This window comes from Nothoprocta perdicaria, unplaced genomic scaffold (assembly GCF_003342845.1).
Source record: "Nothoprocta perdicaria isolate Ctin4 unplaced genomic scaffold, notPer1 scaffold_58, whole genome shotgun sequence".
Taxonomy (NCBI): domain Eukaryota; kingdom Metazoa; phylum Chordata; class Aves; order Tinamiformes; family Tinamidae; genus Nothoprocta; species Nothoprocta perdicaria.
This window is the reverse complement of record NW_020455843.1, coordinates 794,286-820,833: the sequence shown is the minus strand read 5'-3', so window position 1 is coordinate 820,833 and position 26,548 is coordinate 794,286. Positions and strand designations below refer to the sequence as shown.

General features: G+C 37.7%; 1 protein-coding gene across 1 annotated transcript in view; it reads left to right on the top strand.

The window, feature by feature from the left end:
* CTNNA2 (catenin alpha 2) overlaps nt 1–26,548 on the top strand; it is a 394,793-nt gene that overhangs the window by 277,317 nt on the left and 90,928 nt on the right. Inside the window, exon 8 of the mRNA XM_026048900.1 lies at nt 15,195–15,275. Coding sequence (XP_025904685.1) covers nt 15,195–15,275 — 81 coding nt within the window. The remainder of the gene's footprint in view (nt 1–15,194; nt 15,276–26,548) is intronic.

The following is a 26,548-nucleotide window of genomic DNA, read 5'->3' as shown; positions in this document are numbered from 1 at the left end:
CCATAGTAGCTTAAACTCAAGGTTTTCATAAATAACAACTGAACAACAAATAAGGATCATCTCTACTGTGTTCATAATCATACATGCATAAGCAGTGCTACTGTAAAAAGAAATACATGTTCATGTAGTTAAGGACTGTACAGTAATATGAATGGATAAAAGCAGGGCAAATCCTGGCTGATCAGGCAGTCCTAATACTTTTCTTTGCAAGTGTGTGATTTTACAATGTGTTCTGAAACTTATAAATAGAGCATCAGAAAGAGTAAAATATTTAAAATCTGACATAATATAGGATTTACCTCCTTATAAGGAGGYAATTACCTCCTTTATATGGATTTTTGCATTACCTCTTTTATTTTGCATTACCTCCTTTATAAGGATTTACCTTCTTATCTCTAATAATATTAGATAATCAGTAAATCATGTTTTTCTTTACCTTGTTTGTGAATGATTTATGATTTATTATGAAAGAATTTGAATGATAAAAACACTTCACACATGTAAGTGCATAAATATATGCCATATAGCTGAACAATAACTTTCTGAGACAATATCTCATTATTTCGCTTGTTGTTGCAGTTTGTTTCTAATGTCAAAACTAGAATTTTTCCAAGCAGAGTGATAGCAGTAGTAAAGAGCTCTACCAGCAACTATTTGCCGTGTTAACCTACCCTGGGATTCATCAGTGAAAATGATTGCTCGCATAGACAGTGAGATAGTGACTCTGCTAGGCCCATTTAAAACAACAAAAAGAACAACAACAGAAACACATTCCTACCCCAAATTCCTACTCTTTACCTGTGTTTGATGATTGATGGTTATTCTTGATTTAGGAAGTTATCTAGAAAGCAAAATTTTGTCCTTGAGGCTACAAGTGCCTGTATGTGGGTGCATGCAATTGTGCATTTAAGTTGTACTTTGTGGAAAAATGGATATCTTGTGGCTCCAAAGAAGCCCGGGAAATGCTTATTTATTAAATATGGGTGCTTTTGTTTTGTACAAGCATGTGGGTTTGGCAGAGGCATTTGCAAGTGCATCCAACAYGAGCTGGTCCACTCCCGACATGCCCCTGCAGAACGAGACCATATCCCTCAGAGAAGGTATACAGTGACCAGAAAACCCACCCTGATGGGGTATTGTCACCACTGCCTATTTTTTCTAGTTTAGAGGAGGGCTTTCCAAAACCCTCAGCATTGTCTGGTGCTTAGCTCCAAGTACAGACCAACAGCCTGTTAAACCTCCTGTCTTTGGAAGGATGGCAGCAATCAAACATTGATATAATTGAAATAATGATAGAAGCATGGCCACTGCTATGCTGCATCCGTGCCCTCCTTGAGGCAACGCTTTCCGATTCCCCAGAACAAACTATTAACATAGAGATACTTTGCTGGAGAAGCAGAGGTCACTCTCTGCACTGGGAGGCTTGTTCTGCATCGCTGGAGAGGGTTTTGCAGCGCCAACTTGTTAAAACCCTTCCCRTGGCCAAGGCCAGCCAAGCACTCGGCGTGAACAGAAAGTCTTTTGAAGGTCAAGACTCAAAGATGCTGTTGGGACCGAGGCCAGAATGAGTTTACACTTGGTGGATACCCTCTTGCTCTTGCTCAAGAACGGGCCATGAAATGGCTGTGGGGGTTGCAGAGATGCCATTCACAAGACCTTTCTTGTTCGCCTTCCAAAATGTTAATCTATTATTCATATAGTATTTATGCTGAAAAAACATAGCCCTTTCTGACCTCTTTGGAATGAATAGCATACTTCTAGGGGGAAAAAAAAGGACAAAGTTTGTATTCCATGATGGACATTGCAGTGTTGAAAGGGATTATTAATGCAAGTATTTTCTCTAAATCATGCCTGTTGGCCGTTCAGCCCAGGCTAGCACTCTTGTAGTCACCATTTCCTAATTCTTCTTTTTGAACTGGGACTGAATGTAATGTATACTCTGCAAAAAACATTTTAATGTGCATGAAGATCTTAAAATGGACAGCAGTAGTTCAGCAAACTAGGGAATGTGCTTCTTTTACAACCATTATCTGTGGGTTTTTTTTTTTTTTCTCTTAAAGGAAGCCCTTTTTTGATCCTTATTTGTTTTTCCTCTTCATTTTCCTCTGTTCATCAAAATCAATATCTAGATTTTTGAAATAGCCTGTTGCCTGAAATGCATCTAGCTATTAATTCTTTGCAAAAATCTCTTCTGAGAAGCATCTAAGACCCTTTTCCTAACCCATACTATGACTACAACATTATAATGACCTTCTTTGAGGCTTTTGAGAGTGAGGAACGGGTGTCAAGAGCAGTGTATTTACAAGATGCACGTGAAGGCAAGTTGTGATTTACCCTGTACAACAAACTCCTCTTAGCAGTGCTGCATGCCTGAGATTCTGCCTCCATCCCGTGCTACGTACCTTGGGAGCATCAATATAATTGTAATATGTTGGATGTTTCCTCAACCTTTTTGAAGATAAACCATTTGAGAAGTTTCTTCGGGGAACATTAATGCAGTCCAAAGAGTAGAATGCAGCGTAGTTTTGCAAGTTGAGTCTTTACACTTCTCTCCCACATAAAAGATCGTTAGGAGGAAAAAAAAAAATGTTTCTGTACTTGCTCTTGCAGGATTAAAAAAAATGAAAAATAAAATAAAAAAGAAGCCTGTTGACTTTATACTAGAAAGGTAATATACATCATGGCCACTGTTTTAAGATGAGATACTTCCTACCCGTTTCACACTTTAGAGATAATTACCTAACACAGTGCAGCCCATTTTATTCACAGTAACTTTTTTTCTCGGTAATTTGCTTAGTAGCTTTGAAATGAAAAGCATCATGCAGTGTGGAGAGCGGCAGAGCTTTCCCTGCCGGGCTTTGGGTTATTTTCTAAAATTCCTTTAGGCATTTGACCATCATGGAATTGATTCACCCCTAAKGCTAATTATCAGGCGACAGCAAACTTTCCTAAAAAAATTGCTCCTGGGAAGAGAAAAGTCCTGGAACAATGAAACAGAGTCAAGTTCCCAGAAGAAGTGGATTCAGCAGCAATTCCAGTGGCTCCTATACTGACCTTGGATATGATGCTCCCAATCTCCCTGATTGCTCCCATCTTATTGAAATCGTAGACCTTAAAGGAAACATTTATTCAATTTATATATATATATATATATATATATATGTATATATATAGTTAATGCCAGTGAAATTATAGAGTATTGCATAAAAGAATAGAATGATAAGGTGGAGAATGGGGAAGGTTATGCCACATTACTGCTAAAATTGCTGTTGAAGTTATGGCAGAATCAAATGAGGAAACCTGTAAATAATGCGATTTAAAAATCATAAACCATAAAAAGTTGGATTTTGATCGTGAAAGTTTAAACTGTTTAGGAGGGCAAGAAGAAACCAGATGTGGAAGTCAGCAGATACTTTTACCAATCCCAGTTAGTTCCAATATGCATCTTTCCTTAAAAGTTATTTATTCTGAAAAGCTGTAGATGCCTGTGGGTAGTTGCTGATCTGCCACCTTTATAAGTCTTGGCGCAAATCACGTATTATTCAACACTAAAATAATTAACAACCAACAGTAGCTGATAAAGTAGGCATGTCYGGGGGAATTTAAGAATTTAAATCGCATTAGACTTCCAGACGTTCTTCCCTTTTGAAAACGCTACACCTTTGTCTCAGYACATGATTTTTTGAAAATATCTCAATACCTTAGAAGAATATAAATAACTTTGGAGCTGAGAAACCAAATCCTACCACGTTTTAATGTTGTTTTGGATCGCTAATCTCCCTTTGGTGCTTTTGAAGGCTCTATAACTTTCATTTATGAAGGCCGGAGTGGAGGCGGTTCCATTAACGCCACCGCAATAGCAAATCTACGTAAAAACTATTTCAGGTCTCACAGTGGAACCAGCTTCTGGTCTGCTAGGATTTCTCTTAGCAGTCTCTAAAAATGTTTACACTTCATGTCCTACAAGAAGTCTTTGTGGCAGTCTACCAGAGGAAATATCTTGCATTTAGCTGCACTGGAGATATTTTGGTGACTTCAACTTTGCCAGGAGAGGAAGATGTGTCAAATAGATTTCAAAAATAGAATTAGCCTGATCCTTTTTATTTTAAACGACTTGGCAGAATGTAAAGCTGTTCCTTACGCCAGTGGTTTTGCATGCTGCCCCTTTTATTTTTTTCCTTTTCCATGCGTTATAAGAGCTTGACAGTTCAATGTTATTATTATCAAAGACAGACTAGTTGTCATATTGCATGTTTGTCAATAACTTTTGGCAGGCAGTTTGGTGGACATGTGGGGCTATTCATTCAATAACCCTGTGGCAAGGCAGGAACGGTCAAATTAATATCTRTCTGCCCCAGGAATATAGACAATAAAGGGACAAATCCTGTTGAAGGCTATGYGTCTGAAAACTAGGAATTAGAATATGAATATTTTTCACCATCGCGGGTGAAAAGAGCTGGGCCGTGTGATGTGTCTTTGTATACTTTGCAAGGGAGCAGATGGATCTGAGTTTGCTTTTGCTTGGCCTTTCGGCTCCAGTAGTGTTGTATTCCTGCCTTCAGGGGAGGAGCAGAGGAATCCCTTCCTTCCAGGCTCCTGTTTAATCCATTTAGCCTAAATCATCCTCTTGAGGATTCCAAAAATACACTTAAGAAGAAACTAGGAGTATGCTGGTCATGTGAATGTTTCCATTTTGAGTCAACCCAAAGTAATGGTAAAATTCCTGGTGACTTGGAAGGGAGCATGGAAAGGCTTCATAAATGCACCAATGGTCATTTCAGCAAAGGTCTTTATTTCTGTGTATTTTTTTTTCTATAGGAAAGAGAGGAAAAAAATAGAAATCTAAAAGGAGAAATTAGGACTGTAATCAGTTTAGAGCTTTAAAACATTGTTTTTATGTGTAATTACCTGAGTAACTTTGCAAAGGGCTTTTAATTTTTTTTTTTTAATAATAAAAAGCTTAATAAAGACTGCTAAAGAAAATGTTACAGAATTATTTTCAACTTTTCAGAAATATTTAATGAAAATATTGCAGAGCTATTTTCAAACAGGGTTTTTTGCTGGCCTGGTGCCATGCACATGCACACGAGGTGGCCAAGCACCCCAGTTGCTGCCCACAGCAAATCTGACCCTGGCACTAATTGGGCATCCTGGAGGCCTCCCAGCACACTGCCAAGCTGGAAAACAGGAGGGGTTTCTCTGGCTGCAAGAAATCCCACCCCATACCATTTAAAATATTGTTTCAGGGCAGGAGGTGATTACAAGGGCTCAGAACAGGTTGGAGGATAAAGGAGAAAAAATGTAGTCTAGAGCAAAAAGGCAGAGTAAGCGAGGAAAAAACAATAAATTTGAGAAGGATTTAATTCTCTGTTATAAAGTACAAATACTGATTTTCTTTTCACTTGGCATTGAGTTAAGTCTGCATACATTGATGAACTTTTTTTTTTTCTTTTTTGTTTGGATGAAAGCAAGAAAAGATCTGAGTTCCTTGTGTCTTATGCAAGAAATATAAGCAGGACATGATTAAAAAGAAAGTAATGCAGATGCAATACCAGATACACATCTTCATAACAATGTCTGTTAGGTAGTGAGAGATGCAAACAACTACTTGCAATCCTATTTTTTCAGTCATGTTAGAAACTCAAATCACTCCGTAAGCACAATCAAGACATTTCCTCCACACAGGCTAGATTTGAGACTTTTAAATTTTAAGGTTATGAAACATCCAGCTTTAGGACATTAACCAAATTCCTGGGTATRTATAGAGAGATGCAGTTGGAGTTGCATTGTGATGATTAAAACAAAAACAARATCAGGCAATATTTTGAATATCTCTAAACATTGGGAAACCTTTGYAGTATTGCCAGGAGTGCAGTCATTTATCACAGATGTCTGTTTGTTTAAAATATTTCCTTGTTAAAAAAAAAATATATATGAGTAAAGGTGCACATTGCGCCTGGAATCAAATACTGTAGTCAAACAGAGCCTTTTGCTTAAATGTGCAAACAAACAAATAAAAAGTCTTTGCTTGCAGACAAATGACATTGTGTGATTCTCCTGTTCAGCTTAAGAGGAAGACCTGATAAATCCTGGCAGGAGAGTTTCGAGGAATGCTGAGATGCTTCAGGAAGTCCTACACCCAGTTCAGGGAATAGCCTTATGCCTGTGACACATAATAAAACCTTTATCTCAGTCCAGGATTTGAGGTATAAAACCGAGACCAGATCCCATGTCACTTCTATTAGGACACATTCAATAAACTCTCCTTTGATTTTAAACGCGTATGATTTTGCTCATTAAATATTGCAAGACCTCCCCTGAACTTTTCTACTTTTTTTTTTTCTTTCTATTTTCTTAGCTATCCAGTCATATTTGAACACTTGTAACAAATAAGTTTTTGGTAGAAAATGTGATAGAAGATGTTATTATTAATTATTTTGTCACTTACAAGCATGAATTAGAATAATAGAATATGTTTTTTTGAAGAGCTGGTATAAACCTTGGTAATTTTGAGTTCTTTTTATTCACACAGCCCATAACTACAGACTTCCATGTCTTCAGGGAGAGAAAAAAAATGTACAGTCTTCTGCTCCTTAAATTATTTCAGCTTAAGAAATGCCATCCAGACGTGATTTAAGAGCAGATTGCAATTTCCAGCTGGAAAGCAGTTGGTAACTAAATCAGGAGCCTGTAGTGGACACTCTGTAAGTGGATGGCTGTGACAAAAATTAGCACAATTTCGAATTCTGGAGTAAACAATTCTGACCTTTTAAATGGAGCAGCTGCAAGGTTTCATTTAACTGATGAGGGGAAAGGTTCTCAGCTGGAGTGAATTAGTGTGGCTTCAATGAAGTTGATGGATTTAGAGCAACTTACCTCAACTACATTTCTGTCCTCAGAAGTCTAGTCTTTTTATATATTTAAGTGTAACAACATAAATTTGGGATAGAGACATCATCTGACTAGAAATATACCATTTATTCTGTGCAAAAACTGATGTTTTCCTCCCCTGGAAAAAAAATCCGAATAGAAGGTGTTCTTTAACTAAAAGTGATATATTGCAAATCGTTCTAGATTAGGCTAATTTGGCCATAGGTTTTTATTTGAAGAAACTGAGTTTAGAGAGAATTTTTCTAATTCTGCAACTGTTTCTCTCTCTCTCTCTCTTTTTTTTTTTTTTCTTTTCCAGCGAATTGCCACATTTTCATGATTGCAGYTAGCTGTGTCTTACTGTTAGGGTGACAATGACACCTTTTTTCACAAAGATAARAAACAGCTTTAACATAACATTGTCCTAAGGCCATGACCAAAAGTGATGATCAAAGTATTAAAGTTTTATGTCTATGTGTGTTTATGTATTAAGTTTTTCTTGTAGAGTGAGAAAGAACCTAGAAAAACTTGCAAGGTTGCTAAGATCTAACGCCCGATCTTAAATTTATAAAGTGTGTTTCATATTATACAATGGGAAAAAAAGTAAATTACTCTAAAACTCTGCAAAAATATCATGTCCTGGAGGTACAGAAATGACTTTTGGGAGAGGTTGTTAAGAAAAGATGCTCTTRCATCAGTAATATTTTTAAGTTCTCTGGAAGAAAATCATCCAAAACATGTACAATTGGCTCTCCATTCAGTCTTAGGGCTGAACTTTAAGAGTGTTGGACCTTCTTGCAGTCAGTAAGTGGGGTTTCATCTTGTGTCACTTAGTCATTTAAGAATTAACCAACTCATTACCATGGCATTGCATCCATTTGCAGTGGATATAGAAACAACCTTATGTAGTGATATGTACCCTGTATTAAAGAAGATTCATAAGCTATGTAGGTGAAGTGTGGTCTGGACATGCTATAAGATGTTTTCAGTGTAGAAGGAGCCCAAACAACTAGGTTAGACTCAATACTTTTAGATAGCAAAATTAAATGAGCAGATTCCTATCTTGTGAACTCTCTCTTTGTTCTCTAAGCAGAGAGCTCTACATTATCATTTAAAATTTAATGAAAAACAGTTCTTAAATGATGGCAATAAAGCTTTTCCCTGGAGGAATGCTGTTGATGTCACATTTTCCAAGATACTGTATATAACAGACCTAGTGATCCAGCCCTCAGGTRGTGAGGGTGGATGGGTGAAGGAGTTAGGATGATCTCTAGCTGATGAACCTTGTGCTGCTGTCTAGGYAGATTATCACGAGGAATTATCACTGCGATATCTTCCAGCCCCTCTTGCCTCCAACCTGCATGTTGAGGGACCCCTCTTAAACCATGGAAGAGATGGCTTTGAACACGGCCAGGCTGAAGAGCACAGTGCATGATGCCCAGCTCTGTGCATTGTGTGTTTTGCATAAAAAAGGGGAACTTTGCTCTGCTARTCTTTAATTGTCCACATTTTGTGAAGAAAATGTCCGTGCATAGACTTGAAAATGAGTGCTGCTGCCATGGGCCTGGCRTCTTGGCTTGGGCTCCTAAGGGAAGGTTCTGCATCCCGTGCAGCTGGACTGCTGGAGCACATAGAGCCGTCGCCCCTTGGGGCACTTTTAAGGCAAAAAGTGCCTTGGGGCACTTTTTGGCACCCCATTGGGCCAATGCAAGGGGCAGGCTTGGAATTTTTACCCCAAGATTCCCATTTTATCCTTACTCTAGCTTCTAGCATTGGTTTTCTTTCCTGCCCCTGCCCTACAAAAGAATAAATTAAAAACATTTTTTTTTTTTACCTGACCAAAATCAACGTGGTATTTATGTTATGCTTGCCATGAAAATCCCACAAGGTGAAAATCATGTAGGTTGCTTTTTTGGCATTTTTTTTTACCTCAGTATAATGAAAAAGTCACTTTTGGCTAGTAGGTGTTTAAAAAAAAAAGCTGTCTGTTCAACGCAGTGACCTTGGTAAGTCTAATTCATAAATATGCAGAAATAGTCCACGTATACACACATAYATATATACAAGTGAAAATAATAGTAGTTTCATTCGCAAGAATGAAAATGGTCTGCATTTTCAGCAACTCCTAATATTAATCTAACCATTTTTCAAAACATTTCTAAGGAAGCTGAGATAATAGTATACAATAATGCGTTAATATCAATTTAGTTATAGTAAATGTTATTTAGGAGCTAAAACGGTTAAGCCCTAATCTTAACTGGGCTCTTTCAAGCAAAGCATTGCCATCGAGAACATTTCTGAAAGCTCATAGGCATTGCTGTGAAACAAGTAATAATTATAACTACAAATTGGGCAAAGCAGCAAAAGGAGCAGCAACAAACTGACCAAAGTCATGTGCTTCAATACCTGTGAATTTGCCTTTTTGTGAGGGGACAGGAGGCAGAACAAGGTACACATGGCTAACATTAAACATGCCACTTGGTACAGCCCTGGAGGATACTTGGGACATTGTGGTGATATGGACTAAACTTTTTTTTTTCTTTCCCCCATTTATGCAAAATTCCCTCTTGCTTTCCCCCAAGAATTGAGGAATGCTTAAGAGGAAACTGGAGCAGACAAATTAAAATTCAGTGTTAAGATGGCACAGAAGTGATTACAGAGCCTCCAATCTAGTGGCTGTCTTAGAGTAAATGCTAAAAAAGAAGATCATTTATAGGTACAAATTTAAAATATGGATGAAACCACTGACTTGAGTGGAACATAATTCACATTCACTTCATGTTCTTAAGAGCTTTACCTACCATTCCAACATTTAAAAAAAATTAATTTTAGGATGTCTTCTTCAGCTCATACATAGGGGGACCTCACAACTTTTCTAAAATATGATTTGCTGACCAATCTCCCCTGCTAACAGCTAACAGCAAAATTTTACTTCTACTTTGTCTGCCAGAATATATGAGCTAGCCTTCTCCTGACCCAAAATTAGTCTTCTTAACCTGTCAGCAGGAGACTATGTATTGGTATGTTTAAAACTTAGCTTTCTGCTAGAAAGCACTCATGCAGCTTGTGTCTGTCATCCAAAATATTCTCCTCTTAGTACTAAGCCTCTGTTCATCACTTTTAAAAGAGCTGTTGTACATGAGAACAGTTTTTAAAGAGTGATGGTGTTCAACATTTAAAAGAAAATATTAGGACCGATATATTTTTGAGCGGCAATTTACGCCTTAATAAAGCACTGTGGTATTGAATTCTGAATAAACTGTAAATAATGGAACCATCTACCTAGGGGATGATGAAAATATAAAAGTATTTCAAAGCACGGTAGCTTTTGGATCAATAGATAATCTTTCCACCTGTCTCCTAGAGGCTAAATTACTCTATAAATGACAATGAGGAAGTCTTGGACATGCAACTTGTAATACACCATGAGCTCTCCTAGGCATCTTGGCTTATACATTAAGCAATGGTTAGACAGAGGAATGTGTGAGAACAGTGGCCCCAAAATGTCTTGCACAGTTTTAACCTTTTTTAAAAAACAAACCAACAAAAACAGTGATAAATTGGCATGTCACACTGAGCTTCTACACTAGGTATTTTAAAGGAAAAGGAAATTAACTTTCTTACGAACTCTTCCTTAGTCTATCTTGTTAGAGTCATATACATTGCCTTTGTACAYGTGATGTTATTTCTGCTCTCCATTCCCTTCCTCCTGTAGGTTACTCTTGTCAACCCTGGTCATCCATCTCCTGAAAAAGTAGCTGACTATAAGATTAACTGTTCCTAATAACATAATAACATAATAATGTGTTCAGAGCAGTGGTTTTGCATCTTATATGATTGTAGCTAATCCTTTCAAATTCCCTCTGTGAATATAAGAATATTCATTATCGTAATACTAAGCCCTCCCTCTAATAGTGGCAGCAATTTTTGTCGTTCTGTGCTCTGAAAGTTCAGAAGGTTTGGGAACTCTTACGATTTCAATTTTGGGATATTTAGAATTATTCAAAACTGACAGGAGGGTTCTGGTCGAGAGCATCTTCTTTCCACAGTGCCCGTGTCGCTTCCCAAAGTCACTGTGTCTCTAGGCTGATTGCCCTGAYTGGCCTCTTTCTGCTTCTGGGATGCTCTCCAGGATTGAAAATGAAAACCTGTATGTACTTCATGCTGGTCAAAAAGATGTCAGGTCTAATGAGCAAGTTTTGGGATATAGATGTCCTCAATAGTTGTGAAAATATTGGAGAGAGTTTTATTTTACTGCAGCAATATAAACTGTGAACAGTTTATGCAAAGGAAAAAGAGGAAGGAGAAAAAGAAATCTTTTTTTTTTTTTTTTTCCAAAAGGAAAACAGTGCTTTATCTTGGGAAAGATCATTCTAGCAGATGGTGAAATTTCTTAACATAATTATGTGGTCTTGGTTATTACGCTATTTATTTCCATTACAAGCTAAATGGGATTGGAGTTCGTAATCTAACTGTGCACCTGCCTTAATATTACACAGATTTTCTTTGGGGTTTTTTAGATTTTGTTTAATATAGGGAGCACAATGCTTATATTCGTTATTTGTTCTATAGATTAGGAAATGTAGGTGTCAGTGATTGAGACTGTAGGCATTTCCTACAACGAAATGATGGTAATTAGATTTTTCCAGGTCCTCATTAACTGGACGTGCGTGGGCTGAAAAGTTACTCAACTTCTAAATGCAGGTGGCAAATCGGGCCTAAAAAATGCTTGAAAAATMAATCCAGGCGGCTGGATCTCACTTGGCTGGCCCAGGGAATGAGGCTGCAGCCTTGGGGCAGAACTGTAATGGAAATCCCTTTTTGACCTAGCAGACTGCATAGGAAACACAGCCCCTGGCCAGGAGCCCTTTGAAATTAGCTCTTCCTGATAAGCTGAAAATAAATCAGGCAGGCAGGGAAAAGCTCTAAGGAAACTAGGAGGGCAGTGGTGTGGCCTGGGAAAATTATCAGGAAATATGCTGAATAAAAAAAAATAAAAATAAAAATAAAAAAAGCAGCATGCAAACCATGTTAACAGTCACTCACAATCAGAATATTCAATAATTAGTCTATTCTCCCGTAAGAAACTCCTTCCTTTGCCATGAGTCGGCAGGARTATTGACATAGGAGCTCTGAATACYAATATTTTGGCCAGCACGTCCCAGGAAAGCACTGTATTTTTCCTTCTCCTCCTTTCATCCTAGTGGCAGGAGCTCCTTTTTACTTCCTTTTTATCCCACCCCCAATCTTTCTTCCCGTCATGCAAAAAGCTTAACAGAGAAATGACATGAGATTGAATACCAAGCTTTTTTGTTTTTTTTTTTYCCCCCCCCCAAAATACAGGAAACTACTAAATCCCTTCTATCCCTTCTAGGAATGCAGCCCAAAAAATTAGCACAGAACAACATTAATATAAGCATATTTAAGGACTTAAATAAATAAACTTTAATAAACTTATATTTTCAGCACACAGCAGATGGTGTTTGACAGACCTGCCTGAAGCTATGTAGCATCACATGCCATGCTATTTATTTTCCAATAATGTGATTTACTAAACAAATTTCTCCTTTTTAGAAATTGCACAGTGAAGGAAGGCAGTACACAGCAAAATACAGGAGTACAGGAGTATAAAGCAAAAAAGCACAAGTAACAGGTGATGTGCATTCAAACTAAAAGACACCTAAAATACCTGTAGAACAAATAATTGTGTGGAACAGGAGTACAGCCTATAAGATTTCAACCGTATTCATAACGATTTAAGAAAATACTGTCATGGAGAGGYCCAAGAGCTGGATCTGATTCCGTGGTGTTTGGCAGCATGTTCTCCAGCATTGGCTCAGATCAGTCAGCATCTCAGATTAAGCGTAGGCATGGAGTAGGGATGCTTTTCAATAAATAATATGGATGAGGCTTTTCCCTGCTTTGGAGGGAAAAGTGTCTGGCTAGTTGGACATGTTGAGTGACCTAAAGGCCACCAAATAGTCCCCAGTTTGCGTATACTGAGCTGTACSTAATGGGGCACACTTCATGCAATTTCAAACTAGACCAAAAGARCAATAGGATAAACCTGAAAAGGGGTTTCCCTGCTAAAGGTAAGAGTTTGAGATATAAGATGCTAGCTGTAGTCTATCAGTTTCCTCCAAAGACCAATTTAGAAAAGCCTGAGCTGGAAACCTAACCCCCATATTCYAACTCAGTCCTCAAAATTTCTGTCTTTCCTCCAGTTACTTTTCCGGCAGGTAGGGACTTTTTGCTCTTAAATTTTGCCCTATATCAGGTGCCTGATTTATTCACTATCACTGCTTCCCATAGCAATGAATCTTTAATGAGTTGTAAAAGGGCTTGATCTTGCAAGTGATGAGTGTAAGTTACACTTGTCCTTCACAAGCTCAGCGAAGAATTGTTAACTAGTTATTTTGTCTGATAACTGCAAAAYACTAGCCCAAAATACCTTAAAAGCCAAGTGTTTTGCTTTTTTAATTATTCACATTGTGTTAATATTCATTGTGATTTGCATCTTTTGTCAAACTATATCCTGTTTTTATGAGGAAAAAAGGAAGCCCACCCTTGCCTCAGCAATAAATGTCTTAAAATACTCTGTGTGGTTGCATATCTTCATGGAGGTGTATGGATCAAACCCATAACACTGAGAAGGAAGGAAAGAATTGAAACAATATCACAGAAATTAAATTATTTAATTGGGAAATGAAGCATCCTCGAATGCTAATGTTGCCAAGGATACTTGCTGCAGCTAGTCCACAGCCAGAGTAATTGAAATTTTTTTAGAATAAAACATTATAGCCAACCAGACCAGGAACCTGGCTGAAAGTAGTTCATCTGCTGCAGTGTTTCAACAGTGAGGATGGCCCTGCAATATCGCTCTCAGCTGCCCTGGGCTGTCTCATTTTTACTGTAGCATTTCAGCCTGCAAAACTATGGATTGTGTGCACGTATGACAGCTGCTGCCTTGGACAACGTACCAGAGACTGATTTGAGGACATCTAAACCCAAAAGGACGTGCTGCAAGTGTGTAGGCTGAAGAGCTGTAGTTTGTTATCAGGGGACCAGCAGACCTCGCTTTAAGGATAAGCACAAGAAAAGGGAGCATCAGCAGGTTACAGGGATGCATCCTCTTGCAAAAAATGTGTGGTTTTTTTTTTCTCTCTGCTTTCTGGTGTCAGTTTATGCTGTTAACTTCTGTGAATTTGTAAGAGATTTTTGTTAGATACCTAAGAAAGAATTTTACGTTTTTTGCTAAATGCTGTGGGCATTTGGTATTGCTATATCTGAATTTTTAAATAACAGAAAGGGGTGGGGGCTACATGCTTCCTAATGTTCATTAAAGCCTATGCCTCATATCGAAATTACACATGGTAAGAGATACGGTTAAAAAAGATGAACATTTAAAGCCCAGCACTGCAAGACCAYTAGTGACAGGGCAGGTTCAACGGCCACCCATCCCAAAAGGGAGTTCTCCATTGATCCCAATGTAGGCTATTAAGTTCAGCTGAAATTAGCAAATCATTCTTAATCGGATGCACAGAAAAATTCTAAATAGGAACATTTTTTAAAAAGCACTGAGCAAGAATGGGCATTGCCAGGAAGAGTGAATGATCGCTGTGATTCTAGCTAAAGAGCAATCAAAGGGAGTTCAATGTGCAAAAAGATGTTACGAAGCTTTAGTCCTCTCTGTCATACAGCTGACAAAGTCACTTCAAGGTTTTCTGCACTGTGCTACCTACAAACTATATTTTTTCATAAATTGTGACTCACAAAACTTATTTTTTTCACCCTTTTTAGTCTTCATGAGCGTTTTTGCTTTGAGCCTTCCTGCAGGAAAGTGTTTTAAGTGGAAGTTGTCTTTATACTGTGCCTAACATTTGCTGCTATGAGTCCTGTTGCAGGCGTAAGGACCATTTTCCTTTGGTCCTCAAGCTGTGTTGCTGCTTATTATCATGTTTAACATTCCCGGTGTCTGGCAGGCTGGAGATTAGAAACTCTTAATATTCGTTTTATACTGAAAGGTCTCGCCAGATTTTTGGAGCACGGGCTATAATATATGCACATAATATATTGGTGGAAAAGTCCTGAACTCTCCAGTGAGTCACCTTAATCTTTCGTCTTATCATTTTAGGGCTGTTTTAAAATAAGCTACAGTGCCCCCATGCATAAACATGTTTAAAACATTGCATYGAAAATAAAGGCTTAATGGAAGCAAATAAAAAGCAATGCATAGATTTCTTTTCATATGTCTGTACTGTTAAAAAATAGATACATATTTTGGAGGATGTTCTCCTCAAATTCCTTCCTTTCTTTTATAACAGACTGGGCGGAAGGAGAAGGGGGACCCACTGAACATTGCTATCGACAAGATGACCAAGAAAACACGAGACCTCCGAAGACAGGTAATTATGGATTTTGTCACACTAACTCATTTCTTAAGAAAGCTGCTGCTTTACAGATTTAGACTCATTTTGTCATGTGTCAAAGTATAAAGAATTCATGTCCTTTTTTATTTGCATTACACTTGACATTAAACAAAGGATCTCTCCTTAGGATGAGCTTCAATGTATTACGTATCTARCCCCCAACACTCCCAATACCTGGGAAGGTGAGCAGATGGGCCAGACCTTTGCTTCCAAGCATCCCCAGTCATAAAAACAGTGGCATATGTGCTTATTTGTATTTGTACAAATACTCACATTGCAATGGCACTAAGCAGCATATAAAAATTGCTGTAAGAAGAAAATACTTTCAAAGGAAAATTTCTAGGTGCATTATTAAATGAAGGTGCTGTGAGGCTAGGGATAAGATTGGTAAACAGCAGTAAAGCATAGTTTCAGCCAGAAAGGCTGGCTTTCCCATATTACTTTTATCTTTGTGGTTGGTAATAAGACAGGAAGATTTGTTCAGAAAGCTTGAGATGGAAAATAACAGAGGGAATATTGGAAAACAAAAGAGAGAAACTTGGTATGAGTTTCAATTTCAAAGTTACTACAAATTACCTTTCTATTTTGGCCTGTTTTTTGCTCTTTTGCAATGATCCCAATTCTGCATGTTTCCCATGCAAAAAAAAAAAATGACCACTGACCAACCAAAGCTTGACTCTGTAAAAATAGTCTCAAACACACAAATCTGCAATAGCAAGCAAGGACTTTAGTATACCTGCAGGTACCTCTTGAGCTGAGAGAGTGGCATCTATGGGCATTTTGGAGTCAATGCTCTGTGCCTCCAAAATTCAGCCCATTTCACTCGTTCAGGAGCTCTCAACGGATGTGCTCCAGAGAGCAGTCCCAGGGCTTATTCCTCCAAATGACAAAAATATTGCAGCGGGCTTGCAGGCTGCATGAATCATCAGCTCCCTTGGATCAAGCCTAGCATCACATCTGTGACTTGGCTAATGACAGAAGAAGGAGCTCGGCGGCTCCGACCTCCAAGTTTGCGGCGTCCTCGCTTCTGCAGTGGCGTTGGCACCATGTGTTGCCTCCCACCTCTGTTCTCACCGCGCGGAGGAAATCGCAGACTAACACATGCGGCTCCGCGCCGCGCGAGCCTCGCCGCGCTTGCCGGAATTACTCATCTCCGAAGCCAAATTTACTCTGAAACGTGATACAAAAGTGGCACCTTTCTTAATAAACGCTCTGCTGTGAGGGTATATTCAGCCCCACGGGTGCTGAATTCATTCGCGAAATGCTGGAACCCTGCGTGTGGGTAAAGCGAAACACGTATTTAAATGTTTTCCTGCTTGGAGCTGAAGCTTTTTATGGAATTTCTGTTTTTTTATGTATGGGTACAGCACATAGGAATAATATTTATTTAAGCTGTGGAAGTTGCTGGAAAACTAATAAAAATTCGATCACAATTATACTGGATTTTGCACAAGTCTATAGGAAGACACAATTTTCACAGTCTTTTTTGACCTCAAATCATTATGCGTTTGATTTAGTCTCCATCCTCTTTCATTCTATGTGTAATCAACAGTACCCATGCTACAGCCTACCCAAGCCTGCCTCTAGATCCTCTCCCTGCAAGTTTCAGATACATGGATGTCACTGAGGTTCTAATTTAATGGTTGGGAAGTTACAGTTCAAGAAGAGATGATCAGGAATTTTGGTAGTGAAGAAAGTCATTCAGCAGCCAAGAACTCTTGCTAGGCTTCAATAGTCAACGACCTAAGGCTGATTTTTCTTTCTCTGGACAGGTTACTTAGTTCTTTATTTCTGAGATTTTATTAGATTACCTAAAGAATACATGGACAAGGTGAGTGATTGGAGCTGGGACACGGTGATGAAATTTCATCTCGCAATCTACAGCCATATCAATATTTCCCATTCTGATGGAATTAATTTTTTTTGTAGTCATCATTTAAACTCTCCTGGGCACTGGAAAACTATTAAGGAGATCTTATTAGATGTCTTAATATAAATTGCCAGTAAAAGCCTCAACCTAAGTCAGACTGAGCAAGTTCTTAGAGGCATGCGAGTCTCACGAGCCCATGGCTCCCTGCTGCCATTGCTTGCTTTATCTTGAACGATTTGGGAAAAGCAGAGAGTTGTGTGTCAGATAACAAGTTATGCCAATTGGCAGGATTTAGGGTGCTGGCAGGGTGCCGGCTCTTCTACTGTCACCACTGCTGGTGTCCCACCTGCTTGTGGTGCGGCCACCGCGACCGCTGTCCCTTTCCCATGTTTTCTGGCCCTGTTGGTCTTGTTCCATCTGCATTAGCTAGTTTCCCTACAAGCAAAAATTGTGAAAACAGCCATTTTCTCCTAAAGAGCAGATATTACTAGGAATTTTAATAAAGCAGCTTGTCTCCAGAAGAATGAAATCAAATAATTTCTTAATTCCTCTCTCTTTTTTTCACTCCCAATTCAAGCCAGGCTAATACTTCATGTGCCTCCAAATGGGAAGAATTCTAGGGAAATAGGAAGATTTTTCTACCAGCAATTGCCAGCTTGTGCTTTAAATGTCACTCATATGCAGCTGTTGAGGAGAAGACATCTACCTCTTGCAGATTTAGGATGATGTCGTTGCTAAAGCTAGTTAAAAATCCTTCATGGAATAAAAAAATCAATGAAAAATATTCACTTTCTTTAAGAAAAATGATAAAATTGTGTTTATGTAGCTAGAATCATAGCTGTGAAAATAAAATAGATTTCTGTCTCAGATAACCAATCTGAATTTTATCAATAGTTTGAATTTGGGATTTTGARTATTAATATTTTTTCTAGCTTGGCTGCACAAATATTTACATATACATAATGTAAATAAAAATTAAAAAATAAAGTGGAAAACAAATTTTAAGAATTATCAAGAAAATCACCCATCATTTTAAGATGTTTTGATCATAAAGCATTTTTAAATTTCCAGATTACATTCCAAAGGCAATATGATTTTATAATAAAATATACGAATAGGAACTGTGAAGTGGCAAGTCCAGAAATAACTGCAGTACCTGCTCCATTTTAGTGAATACATTTGGTATTCAGTAGAAAAGCAGCCTAGACACAAAACTCTTTATGGTCATTTGTGATCATCTCCTGCTCTGTCTTTTCCTGTCTTCTCCCTTGTCTTCTGYATGTGTAACAACAGTTTGAATTAGATAAGTCTTTTTAACGTTCTTACCCCTATCTGTCTTACCTCTTTTTCTAGCTTTTGAGYGGCAGCATATCTCGTTTTGCTCTTTGTGCCAGTCAGTTCTCTTTAGATGAAGTTGTATTGCTACTCTTTATGAATACTATTCAAGATAAAAACAAAACAACAACAAAACAACACAACAATAAAACAACATATTATTTAGCATTTTGGAGTCTGCTGAAAATTCACATAGACTCTACAGAGCCTGTCAGAGTAAAAACTTTGAGTATTAGATGATGCAATTAGACTANAAAAAAAAAAAAAGAAAGCTCAATTGCAGCAGATTTTATGGTATCTAACCCATACAATGCAAAATGCGGTATGAATAGACACTTATATAATGTTTTCAATCTGTGGAGTTAAATCCTTTTGCAATATGCGAGCATTTGGCAGGAAACGCAGGACCCCTTCCAAAAGAGGAAACGTTATCACGATCGTTTTGGAGTAAAGCTCCTTTCTTATATATGGACCAGATGACTTGTCAAGTGGTGTTGGGAGGGTCAATGGCACCTCRAAAAGATATCTTCCACTCTTGAATTGTGAATGTCTTAAGCTATATATTCATCCTCTCACCATTCTGAGATGCTTTACAAAGACAAGCAAATGCTACTGACTGGTTTGCAGAAGAATAACCCGAAACACAGAGAGATGAAGTTGCCTGTCAAGCTGAAGCTGCTTCAATATAGATATTCTGCATTATATGACCTTTAAGATGTACTCAGCATCTGTACATTAAGATAAGGCCCAAGGGAAGTGTGAGTGCTCAGGAGGGAAAACAAAACTAAGAGGAACCTAGYGAGGCCCCTTCAAATCAAGATTAGTAGGTATTAGATAATAGGTTTTAGATAATCAATTACTTTCAGCTTGTTTGAGAAGCTGAACAAAACAATCAAATAAAAAAAAGCTCATTTAAAAGAAAAGAAAAAAAAAAGAGATCATAAGGGGAAAATTCACACCAGCTGATGTCAAGTGGAGAAATTGGCTGGTTATATAACAAGGCTTCTTTGCCTTAGCTGTCTCACATGCTCAGCAGAGCTAGTCCTCTGTGCAGGGTGATTTTGAGTAGCAGAGACACACTTTGGAAGTGTACCCATCTCTTCAGTAATAAGGAGACTTTATGAAGGGGATTCTTCTTAATTTAAGCWTCCCTTAATATAAGAACCTGCAGGTAGGTTGTGTGAATATTACTTTTTGGCATCTGGTCACCAGGATAAAGCAAAACCCCACCAATAGCTTCACTTCCAAGAGGCCTGGGGGAAACAATTTCCTCTTATTACTATAAAAGTAGATTTCGATGCCCTTTTTGTTGCAAGGTTGAGGTGATCATGATGGTGGCTTTATTAATCCATCATCTGTATATTTCAAGGAGAAATAAAAGCAGAGTGGTCGTAGACCTTACCTAACTCATATAGCATTGTGAGAGTTTGTTAGTTTATCCAGGATATTGAAGATGAAAATAGCAGCAGAATATCAAAGAGGATTGTAACTTTAACATTTAGTCTTAAAAGAAGATTTACTAAAGATTTATTTTGTAAGGCACAGTTGAGGTAAGATCACGTTTAGGTAGGTGATCCAGAGGCTGTCTTGTTAGGATTGTGTTACCTTACTGAAGATAAGTAAGAGAACCTGCAGTGGAATGGTGATATTGCCTCATTCTGTGGTTTGGGAATGCTTCTTGGAAAGAATTTCACATTTTCTAAAGTGAGCCAACCATAACTTAATCAGAATGTCTAACCTGAGGCCACCTGCAGCATCAGCTGTTGCTCATTAGAAACTCATCACCTTTGCCTTGTTGCTTAATAGGTCATGTTTTCACCTGCAATGACTTCAGGGCACAGGGAGATCTGCAAGATGTCTCACTAAAAACAGGCTGTCAGTGCCAGCGTGGATTTATCCCGTGGTTATTTCTTGTATATGTTCAATATTGATGAGCTGTGTTGCCTCTATGTTGGCTCTGTTTATTTCCTCCATCAGCTTCTATGGCAGTATTCAGTAGGGATCTTGTGCAAGGCTGTACAAAGCAGCCACAGTAATGCTCCATTTGATAAAGTTTTCTGCTCTTTCAGCTGCTGATGAATTTATAGATAATCTTAAAAGAAAGAAGTAGGTGAATGTGGCATTAATCCACTTGAACTGGAAGAATTCTGCCTCTTTGCTATGTCCTTCAGCCCTGCAGCCGCACTCTGGTTGCTATCACTTAAAAGACTTGTCAAGATATTTGCTTTAAAAAGACAGTTGAGAGAAGTCCAAAGAGCTGATCTCAGTATTAGGGGCAGTGGACTTTTTTTTTTTTTTTTTTTTTTAGTGTTGCTTAAATGGTGATTTTTGAGTTGAATTTGCTGGAGTGAATGCCTCTTTGTCTCCCTCAAAATGTATTTCTTCTAGATCTTTATTGCTGTGACATTGAGGTTTTTATGGTACTCTGAAGTGCTTCAGAGGAAATGGAGAGTGCTTTAATACTGCTGATTTACTCTTCCAGGTCTGCAGTAATTTCCTTACTGCCTAATTATAAGACTCAGTTGAATTTACTCCACATATAATGTTTACTGATGCACATATGGTACCATATTTCAAGAAATGATGCACATATCAGGTAGTTCCATGCAAAGCTACAGTGCGGTGCTCACATGAAATGAGGAAAATCTCCATCTGCAGCACTGGTACTTATGATGGATTTCTCTGSTGAAATCCAAAGAGTGTTGGGGCTGTAGCTGTCTTCCCTTTTGGAAGTAGGGATCTGAGAAGGATATCAAAGAATCACAGAATATTCARGGTTGGAAGGGACCTCTAGAGATCATTTAGTCCAACCTTCCTGCTCAAGCAGGCACACCTAGAGCATGTGGCACARGGTGGCATCCAGGTGGGTTTTGAAGACCTCCAGAGAAGGAGASTCCACAACCTCCATATGTTGACATCACTTTCTTCTCCATCCGCCGCTTGGAAAATCCAGCCCTCTAATGGGAGCATGACTTGGTTGAAAAAAATTGTAAGCCAAGGTGTAGTGGCAAATATATAGTGCACAAGTAAGATGCTGCGTGTGGTTTGGTTGTGATTACTCAAGTCCTGTAGCTCAGATGTGCTTCACCAGATCTTTGTGAATGCTGAAGGAAGTCTAGAGGGTACCTAGACTATGATCRCTGCAGGGAAGCACGTACGGAATTCTTAAAATCATTTTAATAAGGGATACTATACKCATGAGGGAAGGTCACAGATAATGTATAATACTGCTGCTTAAAAAGAAAAATCCATTTTGAGAAGTTCAATCAATGCAGCATCATTTACCCTAAAGTTGCAGGTCTGTTTTGTGGTACAGACCTGCAAGTGGCCTGTTAATAGCCTAGCTAATTTACACAAGCTTGAGTTTCTAAAGGCAGTTTTCAAATTTGATTTTGCTTATCAATAATGCAGTAACAAGAGTTAGGGACAAGTATAAATGTRGAGTAAAATATAGTGTCTTTCCACTGACTTTTATGATGTTGTTTTCCTRATGGATTTATGAGCAATGCAAAGGAGTAGATAGAATTTAATTTCCAAATGGCACTTTAATAATGCGTTTGTTTTCTAATTGACACTAATTTTGTTGAGTAATACTATTTCTTAAGGACTCTTAAGATGTCTTTAATGTTACTTGTTATGTAATCAGAAATACAAGAAGTTTTTCTTAACCCCCACCTCCAGTTATGCTTTAAAGTTTTTATTACAGCAGGGAAATAACAATGTAATAAGACTACAAGTCCTCTTAAATATGCATGCAGATAGATGGTAATGGACACAAATCAATGATCTTTGTAGGTGAAGTTGAGACAGGATCCAGCTCTTGACTTTGACTCTGAGGAAGGATGGTGATGATAATTCCATTTCTACTGAACACTTTTAATCTTGTTTCAGCCACATTTTTTTTTCCCCCACCAGGGTTAAATTCTGGTTTCTCATGGACACTGGCAATATTTAGCATGTCAGTGTTTTGGTGGGTAGTTTGGAAYGTGTATATGATGCACCACTACACCGTTATCCCTTTAAAGCTTATTAGATGCAACTACATATAAGTGAAATTGCTATGCATGCTCACCAGTCTACAGTGAGATTAACTTAATGAAGAGCTTTCCTTGTCTATGTTTTTCCCATTTGTCACCAAACATTTATTTACCCTCCTCAAAACAACTCCGTCCCCAAATTCTCTAACTCTTTGATTTAATATCTTATAATATTTTATAAAAAACATCAAGCTGTGAAGCCAGTGTACTGGCTTTAATATTTTGTCTTGAATCATGTTCAAATGATATTTAATGTGTTGCAGCTGTCAGTATAAGAGGATGTTTAATCCATTTTTTTCTTCCTCATCAGTATTAGGCTATTGTTCTAGATAGACACAAGGTAAGGCACAGTTGYGGCCTTTTAATACTCACTTCTGGTGAGTTCTTTCTCCTCACTGATAAAATGTAAAACTTCTTTGCTTTCATATAACTAGTGATGTGGTTAGTGAGTCTCAGATTCTTCTATGCCAGAAATGTTTTTCTAGGCAATATAAACTTCTAAGTAACTAAAAATGACATAAACTTCTAAAGCACTCAAAAGTGCGCAAAAAAAAAAAAATGGGAATTAAGTATATAAGTGTTTGGTAACTAAATTCTTCTGTGGTTCTGGCTGTGTACCACTGAGGATTTCTTTATAGTGATCTAATATTAGGAGGAACTTCCCCCATTTCTTACTAAGTTCTGATAAAAGCCTGTTTCATGAAGTTGTTTTTCTTTGGTAAAATCAGCCCTTGCCTCTTCTAGGGTAGGAAAGTTTCTGCTGTTCTGAGTTTCTGCTCAGAAAGTTTCTGAGTTTCTGCTCATTAGGAAAAAAAGATTATGCAAGGAGTTAGGGAGAAAATAGCCAAAAAAAGTGAATAATCAAGTAGTGCAACATTTCTGCTTGAGGTTGGTAGTTTAGTCTCAAATCTTAATGTATGGAATAAATTTTGAAAATCTGCAGTTTAGATCTACAGCCATGATATTGACTCTTCTTGCTCAGGTCTCTTGTGCTTAACCTATCATTAAGACAAAATTGATGCATTAGCATAACTATTCTCAAAATAATACCTTTTTCTGTTTATTACTTTTTTTCAGTTACTTTTAGAGTTGAGATGCCTATCACATTTGTAGATGATAGTACACAGAATCAAGCCATCACTTTTTTTTTAGTATAATATGACAGTAGTTTCTAGCAGTCTTTTTCTCCAGGCCTGTTTTGCAACATTCTTGAAAGCTACTTATTTTAGCTGCAGAAGATGCACTTTTTAATTTAATCTCTGCCAATGAAGTTAGGGTCTGATTGGGAATATTATCTGGTGACAAGTTGGGGTTTTAGAGTAAGGTTGGGGTTGTGGTGCTGGTTAAATGGAAGTTGGCGAAGCCGGTTCTCCTTGGTAGACTCCTGTTACAGATAGCTTTATTCCTCTTTATTTGTCACAAAGCTTGGCAATTTGCTGGAGTCATTAATCTCCTGCTGTGACATTACCTTCCAGTGTCAGGATTAGGCATTTAATTCTCTACATGATTGTAAGCACTATTGAGACATTTTCGTTCAAAAAATTGTTATCTACCCGTGAAAAAACTCATTTTGGTGGGCACTTTAACCTCGTGGAGCTCAATTATTGCTGTGAATCGACAGTGATAAAGCAGAGCTAAACAGTGCTTGGAAAGTGGGGACAGCGGCGCTATCAAAAACAGCAGCTTCCTCTGTGCACCATAAACTGCCTAAATTGGCTGTACTGGAAAGGCATAAAACCTGCCTTGTGCTACACTGTTTGTACTTAAACATGTATTATTTATGGGTCTTGATATTTTTCTCTTCGTATTGGTGTGTTGATGTGGTAAGCTAATGGGTCATTTAGTTAAGACTTAATTTTTCCATGGAGAAAAGGTGGGTTTTTTTAAATTTTTAATTAATGAAGTTAAATGTCTGCTATAGCAAATAAAGCTTCATGCAGTACAGACTTTCCATGTATTGAGGCCACCTGTAATTTAAAAAGCTGGAGGGAACAAGTTAAAGCATTGTCTGAAGAGCCATTTTTTGTCAGAATACAAGGCAACATTGTCTTCATAATTTATTTTAATGTGCMTATAATGATAAATTTGGATACGTTAATTAAAAATAAAATGCAGAAAAAAGGTAGTTTTTATATGAGCATTTAAATTCAAGTCTCCCATTTCTTGTGCTCCCCTCTGAACTCCAGTCAGCTGTATGAAACAATAAAATCTGATTTTTTCCTGGGCTGGAATTTGTTGCAGTCCACAGGTGTATATATGAGAACTTTTCCTGTAATGATTTAAACTGATGAACAGTCTGAACTAGACTAAATAGACTGGTAATGTTGAGCTAATACTTTTGTGTGTCTCACCTTGCACAACTAATACTKCCTTGCTGTGAATTCATTTGAACTGTCAGATGAACATCTTCTGTTCCTGCTCCTGTTGCTACTAGAGGATGATTTTGCCAAGSCAGTCTTTATTGCCTGTGGTGATGGAGAACAAAATCTCTGCTGTCCTCTATGTACCAAAACCCATTAACTATCACTTGTGAACTCATCACAAAGATGTTMCAAAAAGTAACTAAAAAATTTCTAAATTACAATGCTCGTTTGYAGGAGGAGCTGGAAGCGTTCTGCTGCCATTCATAAATACACTGACACAGGAAAAGAAGATATGAGGATTTTTATATTTATTAAACCAGGGGCAGCCARATTCCTGACTTTGTTTAACTTTTGTGCCTCTCTGCCTTCTACAGTTCAGTGTACAGTTACCATTAAAAGAAAAAAATCTGTTTGCTTGTTCTGGATCATGTATAACTGCTATCTATTTACAGTAGTAAAACTTGAATTGCTGCTTAGCTGATGTTCTTATTGTCTTTTTTTGACTTGTAGTGTGTGGCTTTAAGTGCTTAATTAAGATGCTTAATACTGATGAAAATAAGCTGCTAATTTAATCCACCAGGGAGTGATGGAGTTAAATTTAAGGTTAACTTTAACCTTAATTAAAAGGTTAATTATTCAGTCAATGATCACTACCCTTTGAAACTGCTCCCCTCCATATAAGATGATAATGAGCAGAAAAGTTTTGTATTCATTTAGTATTTAAAATACTCAGATGGTGGGTTTTATTGACATCTGTCAGTGCAAGTGGGTTTTAAGAATTTTCTTGGAGGATAAGATTGATCTCACATGACTTAATTTTTTTTTTTGGAGTTTCTTTGGAAACTCTACCTCCTCTCTAGGTAACCTGGACTTAGRAAAGCCTAAATGTAGGTATTAAAGTCAAGCATTCAACTTAAGAGCAGTGTTTCTACAGACTCCCTACTCAGGACACTATAAATCTGCCACTTCTGTGTATTGACTGTGTGGTGTAGCTTGGATTTCACAGTGCAATGACAAATACGTAGCATTCTCTGAGACTTTAAYATTTTTTTACAGGATTTTGGTGTATCTGCAGTAACGTTAATGCCTATGTTTCTGTCGGTATGGCGCAAAACCTATTTATGGAGCAAGATGTCGTTATCTTAGATATTGTGAGAACTGAACCCAAGAACAGTATGAAAGATTCTTGATGTAAGAATGAAACATGAGACAATAAATAGGAATGAAGAGATTGGAAGAAAATAGGTAATAAATGGAAAGGAAGCAATTGAGAGGAAAAAGTGATTCAAAATAACAAGGTAACAGTTAGCTACAATGAACCACCTTCTAGCTGTTGGCAGGTCTCTAATGCATTCCTCTTTTATTATTTTGTATGTATTACTGTGATAGCTGCTCTGAAGTGCCTTTAATCACTTATAAAGGGAAAAGTGTTTTCCAAGCAAAAATCTGAGAAGAATTAATTTCCAAGGGGGATTAAGAAGCACTGTTCTTAGTGTTAGAGCCTTTAAAATAAAGGGAATGCTATATGTATTTATATATACATATGCTTTATTCTGCTTTGCTGCTTGATTTTGCTGTACCACTAAGGGATTCAAATGAAATATTCCTGTTTACCTTTTTATTTTAAATATCACCCACTTCCCA